At 47.7% G+C, this 13,533-nt stretch overlaps 2 protein-coding genes across 2 annotated transcripts in view; one reads left to right on the top strand and one right to left on the bottom strand.

Moving 5' to 3' along the window:
- LOC144141304 (aldehyde dehydrogenase family 16 member A1-like) overlaps positions 1 to 13,533 on the bottom strand; it is a 77,409-nt gene that overhangs the window by 52,664 nt on the left and 11,212 nt on the right. The window contains exon 4 of the mRNA XM_077672880.1: positions 7,263 to 7,422. Within this exon, the coding sequence (XP_077529006.1) occupies positions 7,263 to 7,422 (160 nt within the window). The remainder of the gene's footprint in view (positions 1 to 7,262; positions 7,423 to 13,533) is intronic.
- LOC144141305 (uncharacterized) lies at positions 3,072 to 5,879 on the top strand. Its single transcript, XM_077672881.1, has one exon. It carries the CDS (start codon positions 3,538 to 3,540, stop codon positions 5,608 to 5,610), a length of 2,073 nt encoding a protein of 690 aa, XP_077529007.1. The 5' UTR covers positions 3,072 to 3,537; the 3' UTR covers positions 5,611 to 5,879.

Genomic DNA, 13,533 nt, shown 5'->3' with positions numbered 1-13,533 from the left:
TACGTGACCATGTTTGTGCAGTCGTAGCTGAAGTTTTAGGAAATGATTAGTATGAGCCGTAATAAAAATACGGAAGTTGTAGAAGTCCGGCCAGAAGCAAAATGCGAACACTGGCGCTTCAGCAGTATTGCAGCGTCAATTATGAAAGTGGGTGATAAACAAGATAATCAAACGGCTGTGTGTGAGATGGGAGCAGCCCCTGTCAGCAGGCTATATTTAGTTTTAGGACCCTGCTCCGGATACGTCCTTGTTGACGTCACAAAAACAGACGATTTAGCGGGAGAATTGAAAATTGGACAGAAAATTTTTTATTTGTCAGTGAACAAAGCATCGTTCGCTGCCGAACAAGTGCCTAGGGCCCTATAAAACCCTATATCTTTCGAATAAAACAAACTTGTATTTTGTCTGCATGGCCCCTTTAAGGGGGGTCGGGGCAACACTACTTTTAAAACAGCTTCCTTTAATTTTTAAGTAATCTCTGTGAAACTCGTCAGTCTGGCTGCTTTTTTCCCCCCTGATTTCAAATATGCCACTATTTTTTGCGTCAGTCCATTAGTTACCAAGATAATTGGAGATGATTAGTCATTTTTGGAGGAACAACAGACAGAACAGTGTTGGACATAAGACTGTAATCTCTATATTTTCCAGTACCATGAGTCCTGGCGAGTGCAATAAGAGAACCAGTTTTTTGATGCACCACTTGGTACTAATGTTACAACTCATTAAACTTTGGTGTTTGAAATGTGCACTCGAAATGGTTTCTTACCGCTAGTGCCACCAGGGTTTAATGAGCTATAAAATTAGCTCCAAGCGGTGCATCAAAAAATCGATTCTCTTATTGCACTAGCCAGGACTCATGGTACTGGAAAATGTAGAGATTACACTTTTATGTCCAACACTGTTCTGTCTGTTGTTCCTCCAAAAATGACTAATTATCTCCAATTATCTTGGTAACTAATGGACTGACCTAAAAAATAGTGGCATATTTGAAATGAGTGGGGAAAAGGCTGCCAGTCTGACGAGTTTCCCAGAGTTTACCGTATTTACTCGAATCTAACGCGCCCTCGATTGTAACGCGCACCTGTTTTTCGTGACCTCCCCCCCGAAAAAAAAAAAATCTTGATTGTAACGCGCACCCGTTTTCCGTGACCAAAAAAAAAAAAAAAGTACCGCGCACCTCACGCTTTCATACAGCAATGCAACTTTGTCTCGTTTGGAAAAACAAAGATTTAATCTCAATGCACTGAAGTTGTGATAAAAAAAACACACACACACAAAAGGAAATGGCCCATCTTGTCAAGAATGTTCTACGCCGGCACAAGGTTCACTCGTCGTCGCTGTCGGACAACTCCTTATCGCTGTTGACCGACCAAAGCATTTCATCCTCGGTGCCGTCCATGGAATTCGATATCCCACATTTTTTAAAGGCCTTGCTGACCATGGCGGACGGTATCGTGGACCACGCATCTTTCGCCCATCCAGTAAAGTCTTGCAGCGTGGCACGTTTCATTCTATTGCTAGGAGTGAATTCATGGCAGCCACTCACAAGCCATTCGGTGTAGAGCGCCCGAATCCTATCTTTAACCGGCTTGTTTAAACAAACATCGAGCGGCTGGAGCTGCGATGTCATGCCGCCTGGTATCACGACAAGGTCAGTGTTGCAAGCGGCGAGCTTGTCTTTGATGCGTTGGTCGAGATGGCACCTGAACGCGTCGAGCACAAGCATCGCACACAGGCCCAAACTGCCGCCGGGCCTCTTGCGCCAGACGTGAGCAATCCAGTCGGCGACCAAGTCCGTCGTCATCCAACCTTTTTCATTTGCGCGCACAATCACGCCACTCGGAAACACGATTCCCTTCGGGAGCGTCTTGTGTCTGAATATAAGATACGGGGGCAGCTTGTGTCCATCCGCGGTGCAACAAAGCATTGCGGTGACGCGTGTTTTTTTCGTGGCCGGAAGACAACACGCGCACTTGCTTCGCCCCCTTCTTTTCAACGGTTGTGGTGGCAGGCATGTCGAAGTAGAGCGGTGTCTGGTCGGCATTTCCAATTTGGCCGAGGTGGTAGCCGTGCCTGCGGCGCAAGCTCAAAACGAACCGCTGAAAACTGTGCAGCTTTTCTTCGTATTCTTCAGGCAACTTCTGGCATATCCCCGTCCGCCTTCGAAGAGAAAAGCCTTTTCTCTTCATAAAATTTGTCAGCCAGCACCTGCTCGCTTTGAAATCGCTCCGCGTTAGCCCTGTTTGTAGGGCTAACTGCATCGCCCGGACTTTGAGTAGCTCGGTCGTCACGGGCCGCTGCGCCGCTCGCTGCTCTTGAACGTATTCTGCGAGCCGCTCTTCTATTTCGGCGAACCGGCCCTGCTTCGGTCCACTGAAGCCCTTTCGTGTAGCCTTGCTGGCGAAAATAGTCTCCTGCTGCTTGCGCCAGTCCCGCATGCATGTTTCCGGAACTCCGAATGCGCGTGATGCGGCCCGATTTCCGTCCGTCTCCGCACACATTATGACTTTCCTTTTAAAAGCGGCATCATGACGAACTCGGCGTATCTTCGCTGTCGGCACGTCCATGCTGGTAGATCAAACGCAGAAAACGGGTAGACTAACCTAAGCACATGTACTACCACAGCACACGGAGGACGCTACCACGCTACTGCAGCTAGGCATAGACAGCTAGGCTCGAAGTGCGTACGAGGCGGCCATTTTGAAATGCCGATGGCGATATGATATCGGAGATTTAGGGTCGTAGGGGAGAGTCGGGAGGTTTGGGACGGTTGGAGGAATGGGACAGCTCGTTTATCTATCCAGGAGTTAGTTCAAACACGTTCATCGGCTGCTCACGAGATGGCGCTAGCATACCGATAGCCTGGCTGTAATGGTGGCCGTCTTCAGCGGATGGAGCTTTCTCTGACTACAACTCTCGTTTTTCACGTGTCAAAAGTAAGTATCCGCTTACTCAATTACACCTCTCTCAATTTTAAACCGCCCTGCCTATGCTGATACCAATTTTTCTTCGAAAACAGGCGTTAGGGTCGTACATCGTGCAATAACAAGTTTAGCCCTAACAAGAGAATTTTCGCCATTGAATGTATTTTTCGTTGGGCACACCACCTGGGGAGGAATGGGACATTTGAGTCGCGGGTGGAATGGGACAGTGTCCCATTCCTCCCCACCATACGGCTGGTGCTGTGTCTAGCGAATAAGCTCCAATGCTGTGCCGCTTTAGTTCCGAAAGCAGTTATTTGTTTATTTGTTATTTAAAGTGTACAAATGCTTCGTGCCGTGATGTTAAATAACAGACAGGCTGTTTCTGCGACAGTTGACGTTAAGACGCGCTAAACCAACGGGGCATCATAAAATGCAATGTTTCTCCACTAAAAAGGTGTGATTACTGAACACATTTGCGAGAAGCCCGGAATACGCACGTGAATAGTAGGAAGCAATAGGAGTGCTGTTACGTGCATGCAAGGAAGTTAAGCGTGCTTGGTGTGCGTGAATATTTACATTTGCCAATTTTTGATTCATTTTCATTTTCAGGAAGATGCCGCGGGTTTACAAGAGGAAGCATCCCGACAGAGCTCAAACATCGAACAATTTGATCCTAGATGCTGTGAGATTGGTGTGCGATGAAAAGAAAAGTATAAGAGACGTAGCAGAATCTTTTGAAATATCAAAATCATCGCTTGGCCGAGCAGTGAAGAAGTACAGAGAATGCGGTGACACAGGTGGCATCATGTTCAAGTCCAATTTGGTCTGCGGAATGGTCTTCACAACAGAAGATGAAGTACTCTTGAAAGAATATTTGCTGAAAGCAAGCAAAATGCACTATGGGCTTACGAGAATGCAAGTTCGTTCACTGGCGTACGAGTTTGCAACAGCCTTAAACCGGAAGTGCCCGGCGTCATGGGAACAGAACAAGGTAGCTGGAAGAGACTGGTTTATGGGCTTTATGGACCGCCATCCCGAGCTATCGCTTCGATCGCCAGAAGCGACCAGTCTGGGTCGGGCAACAAGCTTCAATAAGAACAACGTCGATGCTTTCCTTTCAAACCTGAAAAGTGTCTACGACCGATACAAGCTAACTCCGGACCGCATCTCCAATTGTGATGAAACGGGCTTCACAACTGCACACAACCCACCAAAGGTAGTAGCAGCACGTGGAGAAAAGCAAATCGGTCAGGTCACATCCGCAGAACGCGGCGAACTGGTGACTGTTTTGTGCACTGTTAATGCCATCGGAAACGCCCTGCCACCAGTGTTCATTTTTCCACGCGTGAGGTTTAAAGATTTTTTTCTGAAAGGCGCTCCGGCAGGAAGCCTCGGTTTGGCAAGCAAGTCGGGATGGATGTCCAGCGAACTGTTTTTGTTGGCATTAAAGCACACTGTGAGACATACGAAGTGCTCGAAGGAGGAACCAATTCTCTTAATTCTCGACAATCACGAAAGCCATGTGAGCATCAACACCATCAACAAGGCCAAAGAGAGCGGAGTCATCCTGCTGACCTTTCCCCCACACTGTAGCCACCGCCTGCAGCCACTTGATGTGTCCGTGTACGGACCATTTAAATCTCGGTACAACGCTGCTTGCAATGATTGGCTCATAAATAACCCCGGGAAGACCATCTCCATCCACAATGTTGCACAACTAGTTGGATCCGCCTACGTATTAACGGTGACACAAAAGAACATAATCTCGGGCTTTCAGAAAACTGGAATTTGGCCTTTCAATAGCGAGCCCTTCACTTCGGATGACTACATGATGTCATCAGTCACTGACAGACCCGAAATGTCCGTAAGCGGAGAGGTGTCACGACAGACGGCCACCATCACCGAGAAAACGGACAGCGCAAGCCGACTGGAAAGTGATTTGAACTTTGAGACAAACGGCCATGGAGCTCGCAACGTCTCTACAGATGTCTTCCCACCTACTGTCGGCAACGCAGCCTCGACGTCAACTGCATCTCCCAGCCGGATTGTTCCAAGTGACCTAAGGCCCTACCCTAAGGCTGCACCGCGTAAGACAGGGCAAAAAGGAAGGAAGAAAGGTAGGACAAAAGTCCTTACGGATACACCCGAGAAGCATGCGATTGAACAAGAAGCTGCAGAGAGGCTGGCACGACAGAGTCTGAAAAAAAGAGCGCTTATCACAGCTAAGACTGTCGCCACTACCCGCCCAAAAAAGAAACGACGACTTCAGAAGGAGTTCAGTTCCTCAAGTGAAGACGACACTGTTGCCATTGCATTTGATGATTCAGACAGTGACATGTCGGGTTCCGATAATGAGAGGCGGGACATTTCTGAGGCCGATTGCCCAAACGAAACTTTTCAAGTGAAAAAAGGCGATTTTGTCCTCGTCAGATTTGGTAAGAAAAAATCTGACGTTTATTACACGGGTAGAGTCGAAAGTAGTGACAATATTGACGTCAGTGTCCAGTTCCTCCGAAAGAAAGAAGAGAGCTCAAAGTTTTACTTTCCTCAACAGAAAGATATAGGGACTGTGCCAATGACGGATATTGTGATGAAGCTGCCAGGGCCAAAAACTATTGGGGGAACGAAGCGCCTGCAAGCTTGCTTCAAGTTTGATGTGGAACTATCGGCTTTTAATGTCCGCTGAAGACGTTGGGACCGATACTTTACTGGCGTCCCATTCCTCCCAAAGGATGTCCCACTCCACCCGAAGGGACGGGTGGAATGGGACAGATTTTAGCTGTTAGAAATTATTTTTTTGCAGTTGCGCTAGAAGTGGCAGTAGCCCGTGTTTCTCAGAATTTGCGCATCTTGTTTCGACTTGTACTATAATCCATCAACCATCTTTTTGCGTTCAAAATAAACAAAACTAAAAATGCATTTGTGAAAAGTGTCCCATTCCTCCCGACTCTCCCCTACTCGATTCTAACGCGCACCCAATTTTTGGACCAGATATATCGGAAAAAAGGTGCGCGTTAGATTCGAGTAAATACGGTACTTGAAAATTAAAGGAAGCTTTTTTAAGAGCAGTGTCCCCCCTTAACGGCATCAGGAGTCCTTGCACTATCCATGGCCACAGTTCTTCAACGTACACCAGTTGCAAAACATTGCTTCAGAATGCAGGCCGTGCGAGCACTGCTGCCTCATTGAAGCTGTGGGAATTGTGGAAACCCACGATCCTGACTCGGTACGTGGCAGTGTTCCGAGACACGCGCGACCCTTCGAGGACGACGTGGCTTGCGCTGGACTGCACAATATGATGGCAACATAAGGGGGTTCGTTTGCGTCTCGTGAGAGGGCGCCACCAGCGCACTTCGAAGCGGGGAGCTCGAGAGCTGCTTCGGTGGCGAGGCGGCTGCGGTCAGCCGCTCCGAGCGAGTACACGACGGCGTGCGGCGGCGGACCAACCCGGGACTTCCCTACCAGCTTGGACCGACCATCATCCACTGGTAGTGGCGGAGTCCAACGACTCCGCCCACTCGAGCAATGTGGGAACTGTCGATGACCCAGAAGACGGGAGTGCTGGGTTGGTTTTGCAAATAAACCCCCTTGGAGGCTGGCATCGGTTGCCTTTGTCTCTTGCCTGCCTCGATCCTCCCCACACGGCAGCCGTGTGTGGAGGATCGTTTCAAGTCAGACATACCCAGAAAGCTGAGGAGCAAGTGCATTCGTGAGGTGCCAGGCGGACAAAAGCCTAGCTTTGCTAAACATGTATTTAACAAGACCACTTGAACCCTGCTTTGCAGATTAGAGAACACTAACCTACCGTAAATTCTGAAAGAACACCCAGCCAAAGTACAGAGACTTTCGGAACAATCGCTGAAAGGACCAATAATTGACTGCATCAAAACATGAACAGATGATTCCCGTTTATTTTGTTCACTCAGTGGCGCTACAACCATCAATTTTAGGAGGTGGGCAATCCTTGGGGTCTTTAGTAAATTGAATATTTCACCCCTAAAGGAAGAGGGGCGATGCTTCGGGGGAGGGTGTTCTCTGTGAACTTCAGGTGAAATTTCCTCATGTTTCCACAGTTTTTTTTCACTTATGGCAGTAGCCACTAGCACTTGGGTACTACTATTTCAACTGCAAATCGACGGATGTAAGGCTAGTCCTTTGGCCAGTGCTCGAGTCCCAGCACAGGGGACCAAACATGAACTTGTTTTTCATACACGAGGCCCACGGACCAGTTTTTGATACATGGGGCCAACAGGGAGTTTTCCAACTACTACACTGAGTAACTCTGAGAGCAAATCAAAGCGCCTCTATACAAATTAAGCCATCTGAACTCCATCTCACCCTCCCGAGCTGGCGATCTCGGCCAGGTGCAGAGGCACCAGGCAGAAGGGGGACTTGGCCAGGATCAGGATGGCGTTGCCCGTGGCCAGCACCTCACCCACACGCCAGGCAGACATGGGGCACGTGGCACTCGCATCCTCCACGTACACAAGAACCACACCTGCAAGAAGAGGGAATGGTACGAGTGAAGGCAGAAGGATCACACAAATGGCCAGGCAGGATAGAAGTGCACCGTGACATCACTGAAAGGCGCACATTTCCCATGTCATGGGCAGTCGACAGAAACAACTGCTTACTCAAACCATAGAGTTTTCGTACCGATCTATACCACATTTGTACGATTCTAACGTGCACCCTTTTTCGCCAAAAGTAGCCATAAAATTTGTGTGCGTGTTACAATTGGGCTCAAAACCACAATCAGCTTTCAATTTTAATTTCAATGTTTCAATTTTTAATTTCAGCTTTCAATTGTTAATTTCAGTTGTAATGCTCGCAGGATGTGGTAAGCAACTTTATGACGCACAAGGGATTCCTAGTGCTACAGTTGCGTACGTGAAATAAAATGTCTCTGCCAGGTGCGTGGTGTCATGTCCTTTATTACATCAGCGTAGTAAGATGGACGTCAAATTAATTTTCGAGTTTTCATAAGCAAACTCACCCACGCGTTACAATCGGGCATACATTAGAATCGTACTAACGTTCACTGTGGCTGCAATCGCGTGCCATCATGAGCCCCGCCACAGCAGCTAGAAGCATTTGCCTCCGGCTTGGCTTGGCTTGGCTTGGCTAGCCTCATGGTTTTTTGCTCTTGAAGCCGAAATCAGCAGAAAAGAGTGACATTCTTCTACTTCTCATTCGGCTCGTATGAAGCCTAAAAAAAAAAAAATTCCCTGACATATAAATCTTTTGGCGCACCACTATTTCCTTGATAAAACGACTTCAAATAATCTTTTCCGATATTATTATTATGAGTATTTCGAAACCGCAGCCAAGTTTTGAGCTTCTTTGCGAGCCATGCCAAGTGGCAATGGAACGCTTCTCTGCAATACGTCAGAGCACGCCCGCTGAAGCGTGGCAACAGATTTCTCTCGAATGTATTGTACAGTTAAACCTCGTTATAACGAGACGGGCTATAACGAAATAATGGATATAACGAGCAAATCGTAATTCCCCTTGAAAGTCCCCATAGAAACCAATGTATTTAAAACCTCGTTTTAACGAGGTAAAATTTGCCCGTTACGGGATATAACGAACAAATTTCGTTGAGAAATCAAATTTTGAGCTAATTTTTAAACAGTGCGCAACGCGGATTTGAGACAGTGCGCGACGCGGCAACTGTATTAGCAGTTCAAAACTCCCGCCACGCGCGCGAAGCTGGATGGCGCGCCATGCGGACGCTGCGCCCGCGAAGCCATTCCCACCCTCCTCTCGATGCGCACGGCATGCAGACAATGGGGCCCTTCGATTTACAGTCTTGGACTCACCGCGGGCTCCCCGAGAAGCAGTCCGACGTTCGATTTTCACATGCATCCCTATGGCTTCGGGTGGCTTCGGGGAATCCTCGGACTACCCGCGGACTATCCGCGGTGAGTCCGAGAAGAGCCCCAATGCGCCAATGCATCGCCTTCCTCTCCCCCCCCTGCCCCCTCCTCCTCTGTTCGTATCGCCGACGTCGCTGCGTAGTTGCGTGTGCGTGGGTTTTCGCAGTCTTCAGCCTTATCTTTTATCGTACTGCTCGCGTGATTCCAACAACGCGAGTGCGACAGGCGGGAAGCGAAAGCTAAAGGCTATCACGCTTGAACAGAAGACGTCTATGATAAAAGCCGTCGCATCGGGCGCGAAGGAAGGTAAGGTGCACTCCGTGGTAAGGTGGCAAGAGACTTTGACGTGTGGACGAGTACGCTGTCCACCATCGTGAGCAACCGAGAGTCCATCGTCAGCGCTGTTGCACGTGGCGTGAAAGGAAGCACTAAGGACGGCGTCGGAGGCACTAGATGCGGTGGACGTGCTGCGCCGCTCCTTCGGCGCGCACGAGGGCGGCGAAGATGGCGTGAACATAGCGGCCGCAGCTGAGCGAGCCATCGCTCGCATCAGGAAGGTGCATCAACGTCCAATTACGGACTTCTTCGAGCCAAGTCTGTTTGAAATACGAGTTTTGAACTGCAATAAAGTAGGTTCGTGACTTTTCCTTTTTACCTCCGGAATGTGTTTATTTTGCTGACTACCGCCGTGCGGCAAGATGCTATTTCGCCCGCTTTTTGTTTTAGGTAACTACAATGTAAATATTTGCAGTAAATGTCGGCTATGGCTATAACGAAATATTGGCTATAACGAGCAAATCGCGGCGCCCCTTCAATTTCGTTATAACGAGGTTTAACTGTAGTGTGAAACTCTACGACTAAAACCTTCATACCAATGGACAGCTAAGCTGCGGGAATGGCAGAGGCTTGCAACAGAAACTACCGAGGGAGTGCCAGCTCAGAGTCTGCAAGTGTAGCACAGCTGTGAAGCACAAGCCAGTGTAAGCAAGTCTCTAGCCGTAGCTGCAGCCACATCCCAAAGCCATTTTAGAAACATGCTGTAGCTCACACTGCTGGTGTGAGGTGGTGAATTGAAACGGTATGACTCAAGCAGCCGTGTAAAGAGTACACCGACCTTGAAAAACGAAAAAAGTGCGAAGAAATCTGTCTGAGAAGAGGGAAAGAAAAAACATTTTTCTGTCTTCCATCTCATCGACTCTGCTCTCGGTCATTCAGCACTGAATCCACCCACCACAAGGAACCCAAAAGAGATATTAAAAAAAAAAAAAAAAAAAAAACACACCTACACACCTTCAAAGTGACACTCTAAGAGTATAAAAAATAAAGCCGAACTTGGAACTGTCAGCATTTCCAGAAGCCCCATTAGGCTAGCAGCCACTATCTCAGTCAAGATTTGAACGCGAATTCTTTTTCTTATGCTTTCTGGCTTTCGAAATCCTTCACATAGCAGCTCAAGCTATCACCAGTCGAAGTGCATTGTTTCTTTGCACGCACAGTAGCGCATGATTGCTGCTGGCCCTGACACTGGCTACTGCTTGGTTATGGTTATTGTCCCCACTGGCTTCTGAGAACACCCACTGCTGCTTCCACTGACCGCCTTATCACGCCTCCTCCACCCGCTGATTACTCCACTGGACTTGGCGTTATCTGGATGATTGTTTGACCACCCTTTTGTTCTGTTTTCTCATGCGTATCAACTTTATCATTACACACAATGGCAGCAACTACGTTTGAGATGGCGAAGGTGTTTGGCATACGGAACCAGAGTTAAATGGACCATGAAGACAAAAATACAACTTTGCTGAATTATAAAACACCAGCCTTCGGCAGCTCACTCAGCTCCAAGGTGGTCTAAGGACACGAGAAATATTGAAGAAGTTTCAAGTATCACATCATAGTGATGGAACATAGGCAGGGGGGACGTATTATGGTTCTGCCCTAAAGGCATAGTTAGCAGAGTGCATGTTAACTCGCCGTTAGCATTAAGTGACATGATCAAATGGAACTAGAGGCCCCACTGCCACCACCAAGTCACGTTTTTCGGTGGTGGTTTAGGTTGGCAGCAGCCAGTCGCACAAATAAGATTCTGTGACGTTACGCGGGAAACTGCCACTGCTTTGTACGTGCCCTCGATGTCTCCTCCGGTCCATGGCGTCGCATGATCGTAGCATGTCTTCCATAGTGGTGCACGTTCAAAAGTTTGCCTACCATATTTACTCGGGTAATGAACCCACTTTTTTTCTTTCTTTTTTTTTTGAAAATTCGAGATGAATTTGGGGGTGGGTTCATTACGATGGGAAAAAGCTGCAACAAATTTTTTAAAGTTGAAATTTCATGCGACAGGGGTGAGACAGCTGAATCTAATTTGGGAGCAGTTTTTGGGGCAGTGAAATCTCGATTTTGGAGCAGAAGAACCTTGATTTGGATATAGCAGAATAACCAGAGCTCTTCGATGTAGGCAGTTGCGAAAGTCCGCATCAAAAAACGGCCCGCGCTTGGACCCCACCTGCTTTGGATCGTGCGTACCGTGGCGCCACTGAGGCTGCCGCGTGCACTATCCAAAAAACGAAATAATTATTCAAACTGACAATTTAAGGTTAAATTTTGTTTTAAAGTGCATAATTCTTTATTTTTGTGCTTTCTTAAGTTATTCATTGCTATCTTAACTCCGGTTTTTAGGTGGTGATTGTTTCTGCGTCCACGCATCTGCCTCGACCAATCTGCCTCTCACCCCTGATGCAATAAAGATGTTGAGAGAAGTGCTGCCAAAACCTTACTTTTCTAGTAGGAACACATAGGCAATTACGTAACCTTACTTCTTTTTTATTCACAACATGCCAGTAGCCCCCACTCGCCATCGTCCCCCAACTTGCCATAGGAGCTGGCCTCTCCGCTAAAGTCGCTTGTGGCTTCCCATTCATTGTCATCCTACAGTGCATCATCTTCCGTGCTGTCAAGGCACTCCAAAACTTCATTTCCCACTCCTGGAAACTTCCCTTCTTTGGACCCACGAAACACACGGCGATACCCGTTCATTGCCCAAACCTCTTGTTTTCTCCAGTAGCGAACATGCACTGGGTCAACACCAGCTGTGCGGCTTTCACATGCTTCAACGTGTGCTCCACCACCGCCAGTTTAAAACCGGCTGTGCAGCTCATGTACTGCTTGATCGTACTCCCAGAACCAGGGGCTCAAAAAAAGGCCAAAACGTCATCGCTGAACAAAACCATGAAGCGTAATGAAAAAATCGCAGAACAGCACACAGCAGAGAAGTAGTGCGGAGCACATTTGCTCACATGCTGCATCCCTTTCATTGCACTATACACAAGAAGGTTTGTTTTGTGTGCAGCAGGTGGTGCTCCACGAAGTGAAGTCGAGGGTTTTACGGAAACCCGTCTGGTCGGGAAACATGTTGGAGTAGAAGCGGAGACACCGACCAAAAGAAACTTAAAAACTTTAAAACAACAACAAGACGTTTCGGCTTCGTTACTGAAGCCTTGTTCACAATGAGGCGAATAAAAGTTCACGCAAGCTTATTTTTCTTGAGCACGTGACGTAGGCAGCGAGTGTACGACGGGGGGAGGGATCCTTCATTTCGATTAAGTGTATGACGTGTCGTCTGTATTTCCAGAGACTCGAGATAGAGCCGCGATCTGAAGTTCCTTTCTTGGCCGATGATTGTGGAATTATCCCAATCAATCCCATGGCCCGTTGCACCCACGTGCTCAGCAAGAGCATTCGATGCCACACGCTTGTTTTTTACATCGTTCTGGTGCTGCCGTAATCTCTGTTTGAAGTTACCCGATTCACCTATGTAAGCGAAATCGCAATCTGCGCATGAAATCTTGTAGACTACGCCAGGAAACGATTCTCTTGCAAGCCTGTCCTTACCGCCCACGAGTGCGTTCCACCAAGTTCGTTCCAAGTTCGTTCCACCAAGTGCGTTCCACTTGGTGGTGCTCCACCAAGCACGCAATTTTTAAACTGTGAGCCGCAGCGTTCGTGCTCAGGTCTGCGGTAACTGTTGAGATTTCTTTTTGTTGGAATGCATTTTTAGCATTTCTGCATGTACTGTGGCATGATATCAAGTTACTGTGATTGTTGGCGGCATCAGCAACCATGTTGAGATAAAAACACATTCCCAGTGCACAGTTTATGCAAGATGACCAGAAAGTAAATTCTCAAAAAGAAAAGTGGGGCAGGAGGTTCATTACGCAAGTAAATACAGTATATTTAAATCCCAACCTTTGCTAGCCATGTTGACAAATAGATTGTGCCAGCATAGATGCACCAGTGATTGCTCTCATTCTGCTATGATTGTGTGCCTGAGTAAATGAAATGTGAATATCAGCTGCGTTTCTTCCATAAATAAATTACCGTATAATGCGCAATATAGGTCGAGATTTTTTACAGAAAAATTTGCCGAAAAGTCACCCCTCGACCTATATTGCAGTCACTGGCAGTTGTCATCTGGCGACCGGGCAGCCCATCGAGCCCATCCAAACCCCAAAGGCACCATCGCCACCACCATCAATCGGACGCGACGCCATCTTTGTTTTATTGCTTCTCTCGCTGTCAGCGAATGTGTGCGTGCAATTTTCTTCTTGCTCAAAATGAGTTTAGGCACTTGGTGCCAGTGTACAGCAGCATTTAAAAGAAAAGTTGGGGGTTTTCCAAGGCCAATGACGTGTCCGCCTTGCACCAGTTCGGTATCACCAAAAGATGTGTTG

The sequence above is a fragment of the Haemaphysalis longicornis genome, unplaced genomic scaffold (assembly GCF_048455015.1).
Source record: "Haemaphysalis longicornis isolate Haplotype H1 unplaced genomic scaffold, Haemaphysalis longicornis Haplotype H1 scaffold_6, whole genome shotgun sequence".
NCBI classification, from domain to species: Eukaryota; Metazoa; Arthropoda; class Arachnida; order Ixodida; family Ixodidae; genus Haemaphysalis; species Haemaphysalis longicornis.
Note: the sequence above shows the minus strand (reverse complement) of the source record. Positions and strands in the feature narration are given on the sequence as shown.

Coding starts and splice junctions, on each gene's coding strand:
- LOC144141305 (XM_077672881.1), top strand. CDS start 3,538: ATGCCGCGGGTTTACAAGAGGAAGCATCCCGACAGAGCTCAAACATCG.